This window comes from Lagenorhynchus albirostris, chromosome 18 (genome assembly GCF_949774975.1).
Source record: "Lagenorhynchus albirostris chromosome 18, mLagAlb1.1, whole genome shotgun sequence".
In the NCBI taxonomy this organism is placed as follows: Eukaryota; Metazoa; Chordata; class Mammalia; order Artiodactyla; family Delphinidae; genus Lagenorhynchus; species Lagenorhynchus albirostris.
Window position 1 is genome coordinate 46,940,786 of NC_083112.1, and position 20,426 is coordinate 46,961,211.

General features: G+C 39.3%; 1 protein-coding gene across 1 annotated transcript; it reads left to right on the top strand.

Annotated features, from left to right (window-relative positions):
- The first annotated feature begins 2,802 nt into the window (after nucleotides 1–2,802).
- Nucleotides 2,803–20,426, top strand: KLF5 (KLF transcription factor 5). Its single transcript, XM_060129112.1, has 4 exons — nucleotides 2,803–3,366; nucleotides 5,737–6,610; nucleotides 7,606–7,665; nucleotides 18,610–20,426. Exons 1-4 carry the CDS (start codon nucleotides 3,115–3,117, stop codon nucleotides 18,786–18,788), a joined length of 1,365 nt encoding a protein of 454 aa, XP_059985095.1. The 5' UTR covers nucleotides 2,803–3,114; the 3' UTR covers nucleotides 18,789–20,426.

Sequence of the window (20,426 nt, forward strand, 5' to 3'; positions counted from 1 at the left end):
AACTTTTCTTCTTTCTTTCCCTCCGAATTCTCTGTTTTGGCACAGTTCAGTTAACACACCACTGCCAGGCCACTAATTGATTTTTGAAACCTGACATTTGTTTTTTGTTTTCTCCTATCTTCCCTCATGGTACAGCACTACTAAGCAGGAAGGAATGCAAAGAACTAGAAAGTTCAAAGTAATTGAGTATCTGTCCATTCACACTGTCTGGCTTCACGCCAATGCAGAACCTGGAACATTTGAAAAATATTTATCAAGTTTTAACCCTTTTGGCTAAGTCAGTGAAGCAGGTTTGCAGCTGGAGTATTTGTGTTCACAGCAACAGCAAGTAAGCTTGGTTGAACATGTCTTTTATATGTTCAGAACCGCATGGCAAATGTCTCAGAAAAGGATTTCTTTCCAATTTCTGTACTATTGTACAGTGCTAAGCTAATTATTTTCTGTGAGACTGCAGACTTGGGTATTTCAGAGAAACTATTACTTAAAAGTGGCAGCCCTATTTCATGAACCCTTATGTCAGGAATGAAATTTAAATAAATGCTACTGTATTTGAGCAAAAAAGATTGTATTCAGCTTTTCGGCTGTAAATATGTTTCGAGCCCAACCATAGGTATGTTCATATCTGCATTCATTAAGAAAAGTGGAAATATGAAAAAAAATTTAAAGGACTATAAAAATATTTTATTAAAAGTTTATCAAATAGCTTTTTTTTTTTGCATTGGAAACGCTTTTGTAAATGAATGCATGTTAAAAAATGGTGTGAAATGTAGAAATATTTCCAGTAAAATAACTGGATTTTATTGCAGCAAAAGCTTAGGTTGAAATAACAGGCCATCAACGCTCTGGTTAAAAAAAAAAAAGAGAGAGACAAAAGGAAAGGTCTAGATAGGTTTAAAAGCAAATTAAAATATAAATAGATACCAACTTGTATTAAATCTAAGTTAGATTTAAAGTTAAAAAGAATACAAAATTCTATTGAGTTATCTATATCACACAGGTTTGATCATGTTATTAGCATTGAGTACTAAAAATCTTGCAAGGTTCAATTTTTTTTTAAAGTTACATTAAATCCCATACCAATTCTATAATCTGTTTCTAAATTATTTAATTATATAATTGGGTTCAATATCAGAGAAAATCAGGGCGGCTTTTTAAAGGTGAAGGTGGATGGTGTGAGATTGCTTAGAAAAAAATTTGCCAAAACACATTAAATAATACTTTGGTAACATGAAAGTAGTCGTCAACCATTCTCTGAAATCAGTGATCACAGCTCTAAAAATGAATCATTAACAAGAACAGAATGAAAAGGAGAAAAAATATTTTTTACAGCATAATTTTATGTTTTCTAATAATAAACACCTGTAACACTTTGTGTATATAAACTTTTTTAATCTACACACTGAAACGAGATCCCTATCTTTGTTAGATTCACTTCTTGAGGAGAACATTTTCCTAAGAACTCTTTTTTGTAAAAGCTGCCTTACTGTGAAGTGATGTTGTATATGTAAAAATGTCTAATGGTATAGTGTTCTGTCACCATATATACACATATGTAGTAATATTCCAGGCATTTTTATTTCAGTGTATTGTTAACGGCTTCCCAATAAGCCAGATAAAAATCTTGTACAAGAACATTAAAGATTAAGGAAAGTGCTTTCCTTAGGTGATTGCTGGCAAAAATTCACCTTCCCATTATAACACAGTCAATGGACAGTGATATATTTTGGCTATTACTTTCCTACAAATTTGGATTCCCAGTTTTCAGAGCTGCTGCCTGTCTAACGTTTGTGGCTTCTTTGGTTGCCTTTTCGTAGGAGTAGGTGCCATGGTGAAAGGTAAATGTGCTACGTTTCTGTTTTGTAAATACTAAACTCCACTTTTTGAACACACAGTGGTAGCAAAAATAAGTCAAAGATGTAATGTCTATTTAAATACGTTTCATCTAGTCGTCAGTGCTTAAATTAGATTGCATGCTTTGGCTAGAATCAACAGTGTAAATATTAAAAACTTCAAAATTCATATGACCCATCCCCCTCCTCTCCATACACGGATACGAAGTTGAAGTGTGTGTGAAAACTACTCCTACCCATTTAAATACTGTAGGGAAAAAAAAAAAGCTTTTATGTAAGGACTTAAAAAAATACTTGCCATTAAAACTTTTATTCAGGACATTCCAAATTTGCTTTGCTAAATGGATATATTCACTGCTAAAGATACACAGAGACAAGAGCTGTTTTTAAATTTATCACACCACCCCTAGTTCTGCGCTAAAGAAAGTACATTTTGTATATTTAAAAATACACGCTCATTAAACAAAACTCTTCAAAACCGTAGCGCCAGCACCTAGCTGCCTTCTAGGTTTCAGCTTGTGAGTTTCAGGTCCTTGCACAACACCTAAGACCTGCAAAACTCTTTTTTCTCTCTAATCCTGGCAGAGAACAGTCCGTAGAGATCTCCCTCCACGTCTCCACCCGAATTCCCTCTCTTCCCCAGATTCCACCCGCTTCTTTCCTTCCTCCGCCCCCAGCTCCGCCAGCCCAATCTGTCACAGAAGTTGTGTACAAACTGCGCGGCCGCCCTGCGCGCGAAGCTCGTGGCCCGAGAGGGGTGCGGTCCGCCCGGCGGAGGCGGAGCTCTGGGCAAGCTTCTCCTTTCTCATAGGCTAGTCGCTCCGGCCCGGCCGGCCTCGGGGCCTCGGGATTCGCCGGAGCGCTGCCAGTCTCGCCGCTGGGCCCCGCCCCCCAAGAGTTGGGTAAAATAGAGGCGGGCGTCAAGTGTCAGTAGTCGCGGGGCAGGTACGCGCGCTAGCAGCTCGCTCGGGGACACCGGCCGTGGCGGGAGCGGGCTCCGGGGGAGCGAGGGAGCGTGGCGGGGCGTGGCGGGAGAAAGTGGTCGCCGGGAGGACATCGGCGTTCACGCGAGGCGGAGCGGAAGAGTTTGGGTTTTCGTGCGCGCCTTCAAAAACCGCGCCTGGTGTGAGTTGAAGGGTCCACCCGGAGCCTACCCTCCACCGCCCGCCGCCCCGCGCCGAGCTCGCCGGCCCGAGTCAGCGTGGGCGACGTGGGAAGCTCGCTCAACCCGCACCCCGCGCCCGGAGCCGACCCCCGAGTTCCCATGGCTACGCGGGTGCTGACCATGAGCGCCCGCCTGGGACCTATGCCCCAGCCGCCGCCCCCGCAGGACGAGCCCGTGTTCGCTCAGCTCAAGCCCGTGCTGGGCGCAGCGAACCCGGCCCGCGACGCGGCGCTCTTCCCCGGCGACGAGCTGAAGCATTCGCATCACCACCCGCAGGCGCAGCCCGCGCCGCCACAGCCGGCGCCGCCGCCCGCCGCCGGCCCGAGACTGCCAGCCCAGGAGCTGGTCCAGGTAGGAAGAGCTGCTCCCTCCCTCCGCCTCCCTCCCGGGACTCGGGCGTGTCCCGCCGCTGCGACGCGCGGGCGACAGGGGCCGCTCCAGGCTGGGGCGCGCGTCGGGGCGCACCGCGGCCCGGGTCTGGGGGGCAGCCCCGCCCTGCCCTCCTGGCCGGGCACTCGCTTTTCGCCGGGAGAAGGTGGGGGTACCTGAAGGGGAGGGTCCAAGGGGAATCTGCCCTGGCGGCTCTGTCCGGGAAAGGGTAAGGAGGGAACTGGTGCTCACACGCACCTTAGTTGTTTTTCTTCCACTCGGGGGATGAAACCTCGTACCTCACGCCCCACTTCGCTTCGATTCCGCGTGTCCTCTTAATCCCGCCTCCTGCCGCTGCCCCGGCCTTGGACTCTCCCCCTACCCACCCCCGTCCCACGCCGTCCCGGGTTCAGTGGAAACGCAAATCAGGGTGCTGTAGGGAGGCCCCTCGGGGTGCTAGTTTCATATCCCTTGGTGCAACCTGCTTTAGACGCTATCGTAGGGCTGCCTTTGGGAAACGGGAGTTGGGAAAGCTAAGGTGGTGTTGGAGCGCTTATTTTTCCTTAAAAAGAAAGACAAAGAAAGACCGGGGGTTGTTGGTTTCTTCATGTGCGTGTAGATTTCCTCTTGGAACCTCGATGAAAGCTGGCAGTTGGCTTTTACACTTGCCCGGCAGCCGAATTAGAGCAACCGCCTGTTTCTTTCGCCCACGCAGGGAGTCATATAGCCCAGAAAAAACTTCCCGGGACTTTTAGCCTGTCCCAAGGAAAAAAAAAAAAAAATTGGAAACATACCCACATGCAAACAGCTGGAAGAGCTAAAATCAGAAACCACTAACCACCATGGGAGTGAAGTGCACGAAAGGGTTTAGTTCGGTTTATTTCAAGACGCCTCATTTAATAGCCCCTTGGTACACTGTGTATTTGCTACCCAGCTTCTGCTCCGGGAGGTCTGCGAGTGTCGCAGTGCTGTGAAAGGGCAGTGGCATTTGTCAGAGAAGTGACTCACAAGACCAGAGCGTTAATTTTTATTTTTAAATCGTGTCTATGCGGGAGACACGGTCTGTATCCACACCGAATGATTCGGGGTCTGATTTGAAACACTTGAAATTAAGTAGTAGCAGAAAATGACTGTATTATTCACTGGTTAGGATACCGTGGTTGATCGTTCTATGAGCATCTAGTTTGGGGTGTTTTGTGTGTGTTTGTGGGGTTTTTTTCTGTTGAAATTTCCTTTCAGTGTAAAAAATTGTAGAAGTTTATGTTATACCAGGAAAAACGATAGCTGGAAAAGGCGGAGGAGACCAGTTACAAGCTGGGTTGTGTCCTAAAAAAAAAAAAAATCACCATTTTAAAATGATTTGGTTATTTGTCAGTTTGCTGCTTAGAAGACACAAGAGGATAAGGTTGAGCTTTTTACAGAGTGAGGGGGAATGTAGCATTGGCCCACTGAGGAGCACACGATAAATCTTTGGCTGATGACTGTGCTGGCGACAGGCAGCCTATCCCCACCCACGGGCCCCTTAGCACCACTCTACCAAGGGAATGGTTTTCCCCTAGGTAATTAAAGATCTGTTTTAGATAGGGATATGAATAGGAACATTTCATTATCATATTAACCAATTACAGAATCTGCTGATTAAAATCAACGTTTAGATCAAATGGTGAAGGGTGAAGTTGGTTTGTTCTTTTCAGTGGATACTATGTTTTGCTCAAGACATTGTATTTAAGTTTCCACTGAACTATAAAATGGAAAAGGCACTGAAATAGCCAAGGAATATGTTTTATATTAAATATTGTAGCAATATCTACCCAAGCAAAAAAAAAAAAAAGGAGAGAGAGAGAGAAATGTTTCAATATTATGGTTAAGGTTTGCTGGTTTTTTTTTTTCTTTCTGTTTTAAACACTGAATTTACCTGTATGACATAAACAGAATCAAGGTAATTTGGCCATATTACAATAATGTATTTCAGCTGCAAACTTAAATGTAATGGGGCAGGGAACCCTGCTTGTACGTGAGTGATGATAAAGTATATTTTATTATTGCATCAGAAAGGAATATTTTTTCTGTTTGCTTCCTTTTTCTTCTTGGTTTGTCTCTTTCACTTTTTATCTGGGGTTGATTGGGGGCTATTTTACCAAATACTTGTTAAACACAGTTTCGTAAGTTTTTGGTGAACCATTTTGTTACACAATTGACAAATAAACCAGATATGTTTATAAGCAACACTTAGGAGTTTGCCTTAGTACTTTTCATAAGGATTGTTGGGGGGAATTTTTAGTAAGCACAGTTTGTCCTTCCTGAGATGATGAATTGGGTGGATTATACATGTTTGTATCTCTTCTTTTTTAGACAAGATGTGAAATGGAGAAGTATCTGACACCTCAACTTCCTCCAGTTTCTATAATTCCAGAGCATAAAAAGTATAGACGAGACAGTGCCTCAGTCGTAGACCAGTTCTTCACTGACAGTGAAGGGTTACCTTACAGTATCAACATGAACGTCTTCCTCCCCGACATCACTCACCTGAGAACTGGCCTCTACAAATCCCAGAGACCGTGCGTAACACACATCAAGACAGAACCTGTTACCATTTTCAGCCACCAGAGTGAAACGACAGCCCCTCCTCCGGCCCCGACCCAGGCCCTCCCTGAGTTCACCAGTATATTCAGCTCCCACCAGACCGCAGCTCCAGAGGTGAACAATATTTTCATCAAACAAGAACTTCCTACACCAGACCTTCATCTTTCTGTCCCTCCCCAGCAGGGCCACCTGTACCAGCTCCTGAATACACCGGATCTAGATATGCCCAGTTCTACAAACCAGACAGCAGTGATGGACAGTCTTAATGTTTCAGTGTCGGCCGCCATGGCGGGTCTTAACACTCACACCTCTGCCGTCCCGCAGACTGCCATGAAGCAATTCCAGAGCATGCCCCCTTGCACATACCCCATGCCAAGTCAGTTTCTTTCCCAGCAGGCCACTTACTTCCCCCCGTCACCACCAAGCTCAGAGCCTGGAAGTCCAGATAGACAAGCAGAGATGCTCCAGAATTTAACCCCACCTCCATCCTATGCTGCTACAATTGCTTCTAAACTGGCAATTCATAATCCAAATTTACCTGCCACCCTGCCAGTTACTTCGCAAAACATCCAGCCTGTCAGATACAATAGAAGGAGTAACCCCGATTTGGAGAAACGACGCATCCACTACTGCGATTATCCGGGTATGTGATCCTACCTGGTTGAAGCATCGATATGTGTATTTAGTGTGTGTTTGTGTGTGCCTTTTTACACGGGAGAGTAGTGCTTGACAATAAAAAAAAACAATTCACCTACTCTGTTCTTGTCGCATCCCAGTCTCTGTGCCTTACCCAAGTTTGTAACCATTTAGTTACCTAGTGTTTATGTGATGTGTTAAAAAGTCTGGAATATTTGGAAAAAAAGATTACTTTGGACTTTTTTCTCTTTAATATTATATACCTTAGAGTCTTGCTACATTTTCTTTGTTTACTGTAGCAATCTAAATTGGAGTTGTTAATTCTACATTAAGTTCTCTGAAAAGGGATTACTTAAGTAAGGTAGGGGAAAATAAGGGGTGGGAATGAAGAGTAGGTTGCTACAAGACAGAACTATCTACAGAATAGATTTCAAGGTTGGTTCTGATAGCATGTGAACATACGCTCATTCTTGAATGAGATACGTGGCCCAAAATATAAACTGATGACGGTTATGAATATATCTATAAGTTGCTGGCATAAGCTAGTTTATGATTAATACAGGGTTTAATTTATTATACATGATACGGCATGACATACTAAATGAAAAAACAAGAAATGTGGGAGTACAGAAAATTGCAGTCATCTTGGATAATGGTTTAACATTGTCAGCTCTAGAGCTATTAAAATTTTTTAAATCACTGAAGTATGTGTTACTAGTTAGTATAAAGCACCTACTGGTATAAGCACACATTTCCCATTTGTAGCTTGGCTTGATTGCCTGCTCTCTTTCTGCTAAAGTGATACATAAAGCAAATCACATTATACCTTTAATCAGGTAGTAGGGGAGTATGCTTTAAGACATCTCTTAAAATTGAAGTTTCAAATACCTCCTTGTGTGAGAGATTTCTTCTTTAAAGCCAGATTTTAAACACCGAGTCATCAAATGTAAAGATTGCAAAAGGATCTCCAGAATGACACGCTGTTCTTCTCCTTTATTTTAGGCTGCACAAAAGTTTACACAAAATCTTCTCATTTAAAAGCTCATCTGAGGACTCATACTGGTATGTTAATTTTCTTGTTAATTCTGTGAGTTTTGTAAACAGTGTTAAGTGGTATTCATCCTTTAAAAGCCAACACGTGGTTTGATCTCTTCTTTCTTCTTTCAACTTTTACTTTTTTAATGGCCTACCTTTTCAGCACTGGCCTGGCTCAAAATTCAGTTCAGTGAAAAAGTTTGGTTCCAGGAAGGCTGACGTTCCCTCACTAAGGCCTTGCCCTGTCACCTCACGTAGAATTAATTGCTTGCAAACATAAACAACGAAGTTTACTAATGGATTTTAAAACTTTAATGGCACTGCTATTCCTATCTTGAAGGAAAAAATGTAACTCATTTTCTCCCTCCGCAGCAAATCAGTTGGCTTCTATAAAACTATATCAAACACTAAAACCTTTTCTATTTAGCATGTAAAGCATAACTGCTGAATACATTATCTTTAGTTTCACCTTAACCTAAAATATCTGCGTTTAGCATGTTTTCCATGCTTGGTGAAAGGTAGGGTCGAAATTGCAGAGTATTAAAATCAGGCAAAACTGGGGTCATGGTTTAAAAGTTACTCTACATCCTACCCCAGCCCGTATTTTATACATCGGAAAGACTTTATCTTTATTCTAGCTTATATCTCATCCGTGTTTAACATGTTTAGCCCCTATAATTTTGTGGATACATATCTTGTCAGATCTATACAATCATTTAAAAATGCTTTTTCATTTTAAAACTTTACATCAGAACTCATTTGAGGACAAAACGAGGTGGCAAGCTGTAAAAGCCTCCAAGTACCCAAAGTATTTGCAAATATATAGGTGGTTACTGTTCGTGATTTTCTTAAAAGGATAGCTCTAAAGGGAGGAACCTATACAAAGTGATGTTTTGTTTTTTTTCTCTCAGTAAATGCAGCTTTAACCTAAAGTTCAGAGAATAAGTTTGCTAATAAAAGCAATGACCTAGCAAAATGTTTTATTCCATCATTGCTATGGAAACCAAAGTATTCAACAGTTCCTTTGAATGGGTTGTTGGATTAGTCTGAGGACTTGAATCTCCCCAGGCTGGATGTTACTATGGAAATTGAGTTTTGATAAATGAAACAGTTATCTCTTAACTGCTGCATTAAAAAGTAAAAGCCTTTGAACAAAGGTCAGTGCTGAGATCGAGCTCTAAGAGGAATATGGCTGCAGACATTTTGTATGCACGTTAGGAAGTATTACTTGATATCGCAATGATAAACACTACTTCTTCAAACCTGAATAGTGTTGGCGACAACGTGGTAGGTTCCAGGGCTTTCTGAGCAATTGCTTTTAAAGAAAAGACATCTCATGTATTTATCAGTGAAACCAATGGGTTAATCCGGCCCAAAGTTTTTAGATAGAGACAGATTGATTATGTAAAAGGAAAGATCCTACCTCAGCAGCCCAAAGTAGAAGTTATATTTATAGTTAAACAAACAGCCATTAAGCATATAAACTCAACCTGAAGTTTTCAGAATACATATGACAAGGCCATGAAAACATTCCCTATAGAAATACTAAACTATCCTTTATGTGTTATATATTAAGGAAACATTGAAAATGGGTTTTTACTTGAATTTTGATTAAGGAGAAGAGGAAATAACTTCAAAACTTCTGAACGATTGTTTTATTTTCCTTTGAAAGTCCTTGAAACAGGAGATAGAAAGGAGAGAACACGTTTCTCCTGAGGTTAAAGTCTCCTAATAAAAGAGGAGGGCGATACTATATAACGATGTAATCAACTGCTTATTGCAGGGATGTAGTCAGAGCATATCTAAGTGGCCTTGCAACCCCTGTCAGGGTTTAGTGCTCTGAATGCTTATACCTAGGAGTCTGGAACTTGACCTGCTGGCAGAGAAATTTAATAGTGGGTTGTCTTAACAATGCTCGTACTTAAAAAAAAAACAAAAAACAACTAAAAAGAAGATGTAGGCCTAGTTTGGGTCCCATGCATCGACTTTTTCACCAGATCATAAATGTGTGGCCATCGACATCTGATGAGTGAGACCCTGTAATCCAGTTTAATAAAGTTTTGTTTGATAGCCTTTCAGATGCCTTGGGGAGGGTTTGTAGCAGACTTGTTCATCTGGCTAAACCCGTTCTTGGGTAATCATAGAGCATTGAGGTTGTTTTCTCCTCATTTCTAGTTTCTAGACAATGCCTTTGAAAATTACCTGTGCTCTCTCATTGCATCCTCCCCTCCCTGCCTGTTGTTTTTTAATGAATGTATCTGAAGCCAGCAAAGTCTTTTTTTTTCTTCTTCTTCCTTTAAAGGCCCAGGTATTTCTAAGTAACTGCTCTCATGTATTAGATTTTTGTTTTCTTTCTCTCTCCCGCCCACCCCCTTCCCACCTCCCCTGACAATTTGTTAGGGGACTTTAAAAACAATTTATATGGGAAGGTCGATCTTGTTTTTGATATCAAAAATAAAAAATGACTTTTGAAATGATTGCCATTTGGCAGGCAGAATGTGAAGGACCCTAGGATTTCTTTGGAATATAATTGTGATTGCTTTAAAATGTCAAGTTACCTTATGTTTTAAAAACGATTTAAGCAATTAAAACAGCCTATGCCTGAGTTCTATTTAATTGCATATTCTGGATTTTTAGATTGCAAATGCTTCTTGACTTAAAAATTGAACCTAAGGAAATAGTCCTTCCAAAACAAGACCTTTTTAAAAATATTTGGGATGAAAGAGTAGAAAATAATCAGTTTCTTGAACCAGAAGTCTCATAGCATTCAAGTTTTTCTAAGTTTATACACTTCGATTTCTTTATTCAGAAAGAATATGCAAATAATAAAAAGTTCTATATATGGGTAGACAGAATACCTGAAACGGATGTTTCCTCTTTTCTAGGGAAAAAACTATTTCACTTAAAAACATGCTACATCTTTATATACATGTGGTACCATACTTGTAAGCCTATACGGGTACCCTTAAACGTGTGTAGGGGTGTTTGTGTGTTATTTGTAGTGTGTGTATATACATGTCATGCCTCTGGTTAGAAATAATTATGGCTGCTTCTAGGCAACAGTGTCAAGAAGTGTATATTTCCAAATAAAATTATTTGCACTCTTAACGCCATTTAAATTCGAACATTCTACTGAAATTTGTGTAAGCCTCATGATGTGTACAAGGGGCTTTACCCATTGCCATCATTTGAAAGTTGCTCCCAAGCACCTTTTTAAAAAAGAGATTCACATACCATTCTGCCCTTACAAATCAAGGTGACTGTTAAACTGATTCATAAATCAAAAAGAATATTCTGCTGCAACCAGCAGTATAGTTGTTTCTGCTCATACATCTTACTGTCTTTAATTTCGTAGTGAAGATTTTAAAAACTTCTGAGCACAGGCTTGGGGCCAAAATATAGGAAAAAGTTAAGACTATATATAACAAAGAAAAATTTGCAAGAAATTGAGAACATTTCTCATCATCTGATACTGGTTTCATGAGTGTGGAAATTTCTTTGAAAATTGTGTTTACACATTAGTAAAAAGTACTTACTTTCCAAAGAAAGAGTTCTGAAGAAGTAAATAGTGAACTCTGAATACAGATGTTTGAAATCTGAGTAGTTTTAGTCACATGTATGGCTGTACACTTAACCCTAGAGTATATACTAAAGCAGTTGGGAAAAGCGGGTATGGTAACATTTTAAGGTCCTTTGTCAGCTGTCTGGAGCCGGGCAGAAGACGAGCATCTGTGCAGAATCTGAGCAGCACACGCACTGGGCTCCAGTATCCCTTAGACCCAGACTCTGCACGGGCTGCCACGTGGGGACTAAATGACCCCAGAACGCCCTGCCATGGGTTGACAAGAAAAGGACCATTGGAAACACCCCACAGAAGAAAATGGAAACATAACTAACAACACAAAATGGACTGTGGGTGAAGCACTATCCTGTTAGAATCTCACAGTGAGCTGTATTTGGGATTCCTTGTTTAAGAAAGAATTTCACAGTAAGCCTTGCAAAGATTTTGAGCCCAAGCCTACTTGTAAAGAGACTAAATTCCTACGTTCTGCCTTACTTGCTCTGTAGAACACTTTCTTTTCTAATGACATTTATATTAAGATGTTACCATGTATACTTTAAAATACAGAATCTCTGCTAGAGATTTATTGCTAAGCATTGATTTTAGTTTCAGTTTGGGTACTAAAAAATCCTTAGATATAAATTCCTGTCTAGTTCCTTGCTCTACACTTATTATCCATTAAATATATTAGGTATGGATTTTTATTTTAAAATACTGACCGTGTTGATAATAAAGGTATTTTGATTTGTAACACTTCCCCACAAATAGAAAACATTCATAATGTTCTGAGCATGAGTTACTCCTTTCGTGGAACTGTGGGAAGTGGTAAAACACTTAAAAAATATAGGAAGGACTTCATTTCCTTAAAAGATGATTTAGAGCTAAAATCAGTGTATGATTGTATATATGGCCTTAGTGGAGATCATGCAGTTTGGATCTAGAGATCAATATTGGTTAAATGTGTAACCTGTGTTATCTGCAGAGGCGAAGAAGTTTTGCAGCATGAAATTATTTAGTGCTCAGTGATTTTTTTGAGTCTATATTTGAAAACTATGCAGGAAAAAGTATCACATTTAGCCTGTGTTATATGTTACTAGTTAAACATTCTTAAATTATTTTTGTTTGCAGCTTTGAAATTTATTTTCTATATTGACAATTTCAAGTTAATGTAAACAAAAAAAATAGTGGCTTAAAGAGATTCTCTGGTTCAGACCCCTGGAAAGGTATTTATGAGCGTGAAAGCTTAGAAACAATTTCTTTTTAATGACTCACTGGGAAGATTAAACTTTGCTTTTGGGACTTGTTCTTTCATCCGAAAAACATTTACATAGGAAATTGATTAAACGTTATTTTGAGATGATAAAGCTTATGGAAGGTTAAGTATAATTTGATTAAGTAAACGTTTTTGACTGATCTTGTGGAGGATCCAAAGAGAATCTCTTCTTTTGTTTTTATAAATTAGTGGGAGAAGGTGGTTCATAGATGGATTAAATAGAATTGCTGAAGTTGAGACAGAAACAGTTAGCTGTGAAGGTAGTGAGAATGTAGTTTTTTTTTAAAGTAATGGTTTAATCACCAAAGGTTTTTACTTTGGCAGATATTTTTAGCTCTATAGAAAGTAATAGTTGTTGACTTGATGAGCTATGTCTTTTCAGGTGAAAGATTAGAAACAAAGTAATGTCCTACTTCAGTAAGTGTCTCTGTAGCAGCATTCCTATTCTGTCAGCCTGTATTATTTATATTCAAGGATCTTTAACAACTCTGATTAAGGGTGAGTTACTGTTTTAGAAGTACACCATAGGTAGCTTTCATAAAAAAACATCGGGGCAAAAGAAAATACTTTTGACTACTTTATAAATATAAACCTTTAAGAGTTGGGAAGAATCTGCAGGTCAAGGTAACCACGTTAAGTGCAAATTAAAGGAAAGGATATCTAGTACTCATTCAGTGCTAGAAAAATGAAAACAGAATTTTTCTGGCTTGGTTAAAAAGGAGAAGGTAAAATATTTCACCAAGACTTTGCTTTTTTTAAAAAAAAATTTGGTTTGGGCTCTTATTACAAGAAGGTGAATCTGAATGTTGTCTTTTTGTCAGGAGACTCAGGAATTGGTATTTCATTAACACTATCAATGATAGAGGATGTTTTTGTCCAGAACCCCTAGGAGAAGTAGCAGAGAGGAGCTTAGGTGCCTAGAGATTGGTCCTGCTGGGGTAGAGATATCCTGTCACCCAGGATATCACACCCACCCCTGTCCCCTTCAGGTGTAGCAGTTCCTTGGCTGCCTTTGGCCAGCACTAGGGGCTCCACAACTGCTTGGTTTTCACCAAATCCAGTCCAGTTCTGGAAAAGAAAGCTCATTTACATAGTTGATTTATCCTTGGACAACTTCAGGATGGATAATCAACTGATTCTGAACATGTCCTTCTGAAGAGGCTAAAAAGTACGGTTCTCGCCTAAATGTACCTTTAATCAGATTACACTCAGTGGTCCTCCGCAAAACAGAACCAGGCAAAGCCCTGCTGCCGGTGGGTTCGTAGAAAAAAAAGACACAATATGGTGGCCTCACACTAGATGCTTCCCTGTCTCTTATACCTTCCCTCCTTTTCGTGAATGAAAATTCCCAAGTTGGTCAGCCTTGGGCCAAACGTGATTAACCAAAGGTGCATGAGGAGAAGTGAGGCAATAGAAGACAGTCTCTGCCTTTGAGGAACTTTCATGGCTAGTTAAGGAGGCAAAATACAGCTATTTGAAGCCTTCATTCAGCAATATCTGTGCCAGTGTAAATCAGTCATTTAAATCACATTTAAGTGATGATGGGGATATAGAGAAGTGGAATGATTTCTCTTGGACTGTTCAGAGGTTTTCTAGAAGGAATCAGGTGAGTCCGATTTTAAAGATACACAGGGAGAAAGAAGGGAATTTCTTAATATATCCTTTTAATTAGCCTCCTTAAAGTGAGTACGTTATTGACAGGGATACTATATCTAGTAAACATTAGGTGCATTTTGCAAATACTGGCAATACAGATCTTTGAAATGAACTGCCTACCCTTCTGTTGCCAGGTGTAGGAGATGTTCTGCAATGACCTTTAATAAAAAGATTTTTAATGGAAAATTACTGACATAGATAGATATATAGAAATATGAATTAATGAGCCCAAATCATCTTGCTTTATCTGTTTTTTAAGATACCTAACATTTCCCTATGAGTTTATTTAATCTTGGATTAAAGCTTCTTTTTTTTATCCTTTTATTAGAATGTATACTGTTTCAGCTCTAAATTCCTTAAGTCGCTAATGATGGGAAAGATCTAATTATTCTTGAATTGCATGAAAATATTTTCCTCCTGAAATAAGAGCCCATTTTGAGCATCAAGGACTCAAATTCTAAGAATTAAGCTTAAGTATTGACTATTGAAATAATTTTATTCCACTTTAACAGTCAGAATAGAATATGGATGTTAAGCTCTTTGAGGCCAGAGACCAAGTCTTATTCGTTGTGTTTTGCAAGTCGCTTGGTACAGGTTACACTCATCAGTACAGGTTATACTCTCCTTTACTAAACATTGACTTGAATTTTGATGATTTTGGGCCTCTGTCAAACGTAATTGATTGGATTTATTTTTTAGCCATCAGGAAGTAAACCAGGTACACAAATTTGCTGTAACAAAAACGTTACCTAAAATAACTATTGTAAGATAAATATTGCCATCTGTGATATTTTTCTTTTGTTAGAAGAATCTGTGTAGAACATTCTAGGGAAAGGCCTTGGTGTGAGTCTATTGAGTATGTTCAGCAGAGCAGAGAAACTTTTCCCATTCTATTGTGGTAGATTCAAAAGTCATTTCTTAATCTATTCAGCAGAAGAAAAAACATCGCTAAAGACTTTTCAAATACTTTACAGACATGTTCTGCTAACCCACTGAAGTTCCTTTAGCCTGGGGTAAAAGAGAGCCGTCATTAGGTGATATTTGGGGATTGTCAGTCCCAGCATAGAACAGCTCTCAGGACTCCACAGGTCCTGAAAAGCAGGTCTCCGCCCAGCCAGGGATGGCTCAGTCGGAGTGTGTCCTGTGCTTCAGACCGTCTGTGATTTCAGGCCTGCTCTCAGTCCATTAAGCTAGTCATTAACTGAGCTTCACAAGTGGCTTCAGAATCTTTAAATAGAGGTGAACAATATCTTTGTGTTCCTTAAGCCATTCATATAGAGCGTGTATTAGTGTTTGCTAATGGAGGATGTAGGCAGGACATTGAGGAAAAGTGGCAGGCCAGGCTTCTGAACGTGGAGCTCATCATTTTGCTTCTGACTCCTGGAGGTGTTGTGAGGATAAATGAGATACAAGTACCTGGGTTGGGAGTATGTGCTCAGTGTCTGCTTCTGCCTACTCCCTTCTTCTACTGGTAATGTTTTTGCTTAACATTAATTGACTTAATCAGTATGGACCCATATGTATGTGTAACTTAACAATTTTTTAAAAGATCAGGGATTTCTAGTAAAATAGTCCTAGTAATTTTAAAAGAGAATGAGAAAGTACATACTTTATTTGAGATAATTGAAGCTTGTTTTACATGCTGTACAAATTTGTCACTTTTTTTTTCTTTTTGCCTTTGGAAAGTTTCACATTAACAGCATGAGAACTTGAAAATACAGATGATGTTGAAAGAGCTTAACTAAATATTTTAAATTGGTGGTATTGGAAAGAGATTCTGTAAAAATCCAATTAAACTTTTGAAAGCTCTATCTTGTTGAAATAACTTAAAGGAAGTTAGTTTGGTTTCCCAGAAGTACTATGCATAGTGTTTCTGGCTGAGGAAGAAAGGCCTGAATCTGCTATTTGGCCAAAAATTGGGTACCAGTTTCCTCTACAATGTTTTACTTGAGCCGTGTTGACACTTGAACAAATCCCGTAGAAACTGCCTCAAGTGGGGAATAGTTGTCCTTGCTTTTATGGTGAAGCCCTGGCCCCATAACTAACGTCCAGACAGTGGTAGTATTCTTGGCTGAATAATCTATAGATACATATAAATTGAGAGCAAAACCCCAAATGTTTTAGGAATTTTCATGGCTACCGTTTTTCAACCAATCAGTAAAGTAAACTTTTAAAAATACTGATGCAGTTTATTGCTTCCTAGCCAGTAAAAATAGTGAACAAAAAGAGTCTAGTGTCCCTTGTTTCTTAAATAAACTTTGAAAATTCAGTTCTCTTGCCATTTAATTATTCAATTCAAAAGACTAGAATGACTTCTTTTAAATTTGGGGCACTTTAGGAATTTTTTTCCTTGCCTCAGACATCAGAAATAACTTTCTCTTCCCATTAAATGACAGTAAAGTATTTAACCAACATGTTTGTTTTTGTGATTTATTTTTCACGGGGAAAAAAAACAAACACTTGTGTGCAAAAGGTTAATTTTTTCTGTTTGATTTACATCGACAAGAGTGATAGCTACATTTACAACTGGCATTAAGACGTTTCTATGTATTAAACAGATTACATGTGAATATAAGTGAAAGAAAAGTGGTTTATTTCTTGTTACTCAAAAGGTTTAAGTATATTAGCTTAAATTCTTTGAATTTACTCTGAGGGGGGAAAAAACATTTCAGGTATTGAGGTGTGCATTTTTTTTAAATGGAGCAGTAGGAACCTAAAAGGGACTTAAAAACACAAAAAATATCTGTGTCTTGGCTCAGAGGCAGAGGAGAGGAGAGGCAAAGGGTGGCTAAGGGGTGCACACCACAGGAGTTGAAAGGAAATCTCCTGGGAAGTAACTGGTACAAGATTCAGAGGGCTGCTCTGGCCCTTCCATCTTTGTCCTTAATGGGATTTTGTTCAGGTGTCAAGAGTGGTTATCAGGACAGCAAAAATACATTAACCACGAGCTGTGGAAATCTCAGTTGATGTGAACAATGTCTTTTAAAATTTGGACTCAGTTGAGTAATCTTACAACTTCCTGAATATGATCCTGCTAAATCAGGCAGAAAGGTAGTTGGATTTCCTTGTGGTACTGAGTAACCAGTGTTCAAAGCACCTCTTCCCTTGCAGAAGAAAACGTTTTAAGGAATTTAGGAGTTTGGCTACTCAGAGTTTTAAAATGCTATCCATATAAAACTCAGCAGTAAGCCAGCAGTACTTTAATGTGCAGATTGACTTCACAAGCTCTCATCTTAAACAAACTCATGGAAAATCATAACAAAATAAAGCAAAAATATAGGAACTACAAGTGAATGCTCAGTGAGAAGTTCTTAGGTTTGGGGATTTATTTAGAGGAATACATGATCTTAATTAAATAGAACTAATCAATTCTAAAACTGGGAGTTACGACTGCCTTATAAATAGCAAGTAGTTTTTTTTTCCAAAAGTGACATTAATTTTATTTGTATATCAAAAATATGCAATGATGCAGGGTAATTGCATGAAGTCAGAAGCTGGTCTGGAGTGAAGGGTAGCAAAGGCCTTTGCCAGACCATCCGGGAGTTTCTTTGGGTGCCACTATAGGCAGAATCCTTTTGGGCTGCCAATACTGAGTAGTTTTGAAAGATTAGCAACCAGCAAACTTTAGACAACATTAAGAAAAATACAGATTGCAAGGGATAGGGCAGCGGCTCAGATATCAATTCACCATTTAAGTGAAGAGAGCTGTGAAAGAACAGGAAGATTGAATTAGAGGCTTTTCTATGTTACACATACAAGCTCCATGAGGTCAGGCATTTTTGTTTTATCCTAAGCATTCAGGACGGTGCCTGGCATATAATATGCATTTGGCACGTCGTTGATGAAGTGAATTTTGCTTTTTGGCTCAATGCATTGCAGAGGAAAATTAAATGCATTTATCAGCAAATGTTAGAATTGTTGTGGCTGTTTCATGACCCTTCACCAAAGTGAAGTTATCGGTACCAGACTTTCTGATCTGGTTGAGGAATTATTAAATGGCAAATGCATAAAGCTTTAGCACCATTCAACTTTACTCTTTTTCCAGCTTTGGTTTGCTTCAGTCTGAAAAATGGGAAGGTGTGTACGTATGTGTACTGGAGTGAATTTCAAAGAGCCAGTGCCCAGTAGTCCATGTTGGAAAGCCATGTGTTCAAGCAAACTGGCTTACGTGCTGGACGTTCCAGTGTGGCTAATTCAGAAACTTTTAGGACCACTTTGTTGAAGTAAAGGATCTCAGTTGTGGTCCATTAAGTTTATAGTATTGATGGACAGAATACTTTTTCTCTCTGTAATTAAGTGCTCTTCTGCAAAACAGTGACTCTCTGTGCTAGATGACTCGAGGGGTTTTTAGTTCATCAAGGAATTCGCACACTTCCCTCCTCGGAGCATGAGTTTGAGAGAAACGCCTTAGCAGGCAGTACTGCCTGTGTCCGTGTTCCGAGTCATCCCTTCACCTCCTCCTCTTGGTCCCTTGGCGCAGGTGAGAAGCCGTACAAGTGCACCTGGGAAGGCTGCGACTGGAGGTTCGCGCGCTCGGACGAGCTGACCCGACACTACCGCAAGCACACGGGGGCCAAGCCCTTCCAGTGCGGCGTGTGCAACCGCAGCTTCTCCCGCTCGGACCACCTGGCCCTGCACATGAAGAGGCACCAGAACTGAGCTGCCGCTGCCGCCACTCGCGTATCGCCTGCCGCCGCTCCTCCGCTCGCTTGGCAAAATTCTAAACTACAAACTTAACTATATAGAGAAAGATGAAAACGAAAACAAAAGACTGGAAATGTATATTTTGTATATTTGAGAAAACAGGGAATACATTGTATTAATACCAAAGTGTTTGGTCCTTTTCAGAATCTGGAATGCTTGCTGTAACCTGGCTTCACCCAGGCAGATGCCAATCATCTCAGACAGGCAGCCTCATCTCAGTGCGGATTGGGCGTGCAGGGTGTGTTTGCAGTGTTCTTCCCAAAGCACCACCGTTTAATGTGACAGTGTTTAGTAAACAAGTCAGTTGGCAGGCACAGGAAGTCGGCTGGATTGTGTGTCAAGATTTTACTTGACATCAGAGGAGTTTTTTTCAATACTAGGTAATTCTCTAGAGGTGCGCAGCATACCTGGCAATTCCAAATAGCCATTGAACAAACTTTTTTTTTTTTTAAATATGAGTTGCCTATATTTGCTCTTCGAAATTTTGTAAATATGCAAATCAGCTTTATAGGTTTATTACACGTTTTCTAAGATTCTTTTGGGGAAAAATCATAAATAATTCTTTTGAAAATAACCATGAATACATTGACAGTTAGAACCTGTGGTAAGATACCTTTTAAAACCTTACTAAATTCATTTCTCTAGGGGGAAGAGATAATAATCATTCAAATGAACTTCAAAAGCAGATTTCATGCACTGATTAAAATCAGATTGTTTATTTTAAATATGAGCGACATTTTGTATGAATTGTGAACTCGAGCTAAAAGACAGTTAACAATATTCAAAAATTAAACCTCTTACAACAAGCTGAACAGTATCATTTTTTAAAAAGACGGACTTACGTAGTTTTCACATGGCAATGTTGAGTTTATGATGTAGTTTTTCGTATATGGAAACATGGAATTTATGATGCAGGTTTCATATATCGAGATGTTTGCTCGTGCAGTACAGTTGGTTAAATGCCAGTTTATGTCGACTTTGCATGTAATATACAGTGAGACACAGTAATTTTACCTAAATTACAGTGCAGTTTAGTTAATCTATTGTTAATACTGACTCAGTGTCTGCCTTTAATTATAAATGACATGTTGAAAACTTAAGGAAGTAAGTGCTACACATATGCAATATAAAATAGTAATGTGACACTGATGCTGTCAACCAAAGGGCAGAATGAATAAGCAAAATGCCAAAAGCGGTCTTAATTGAAATGAAAATTTAATTTTGTTTTTAAAATATTGTTTATCTTTATTTATTTTGTGGTAATATAGTAAATTTTTTAGAAAATTTTCATAACTTGATAAATTATAGTTTTGTTTGTTAGAAAAGTTGCTCTTAAAAACGTGTAAATAGATGACAAACGGTGTAAATATTTTGTAAGAGGCTTCAAAATGTTTATACGTGGAAACATACCTACATGGAAAGCATAAGTTGGTTGCTGTTTTGCTTCTTTTTCCCTCTTATTTTTGTATTGTGGTCATTTCCTATGCAAATAATGGAGCAAACAGCTGTATAGTTGTAGAATTTTTTGAGAGAATGAGATGTTTATATATATAAATGACAAATTTTTTTGGAAAATAAAAAGTGCCTAAAAGA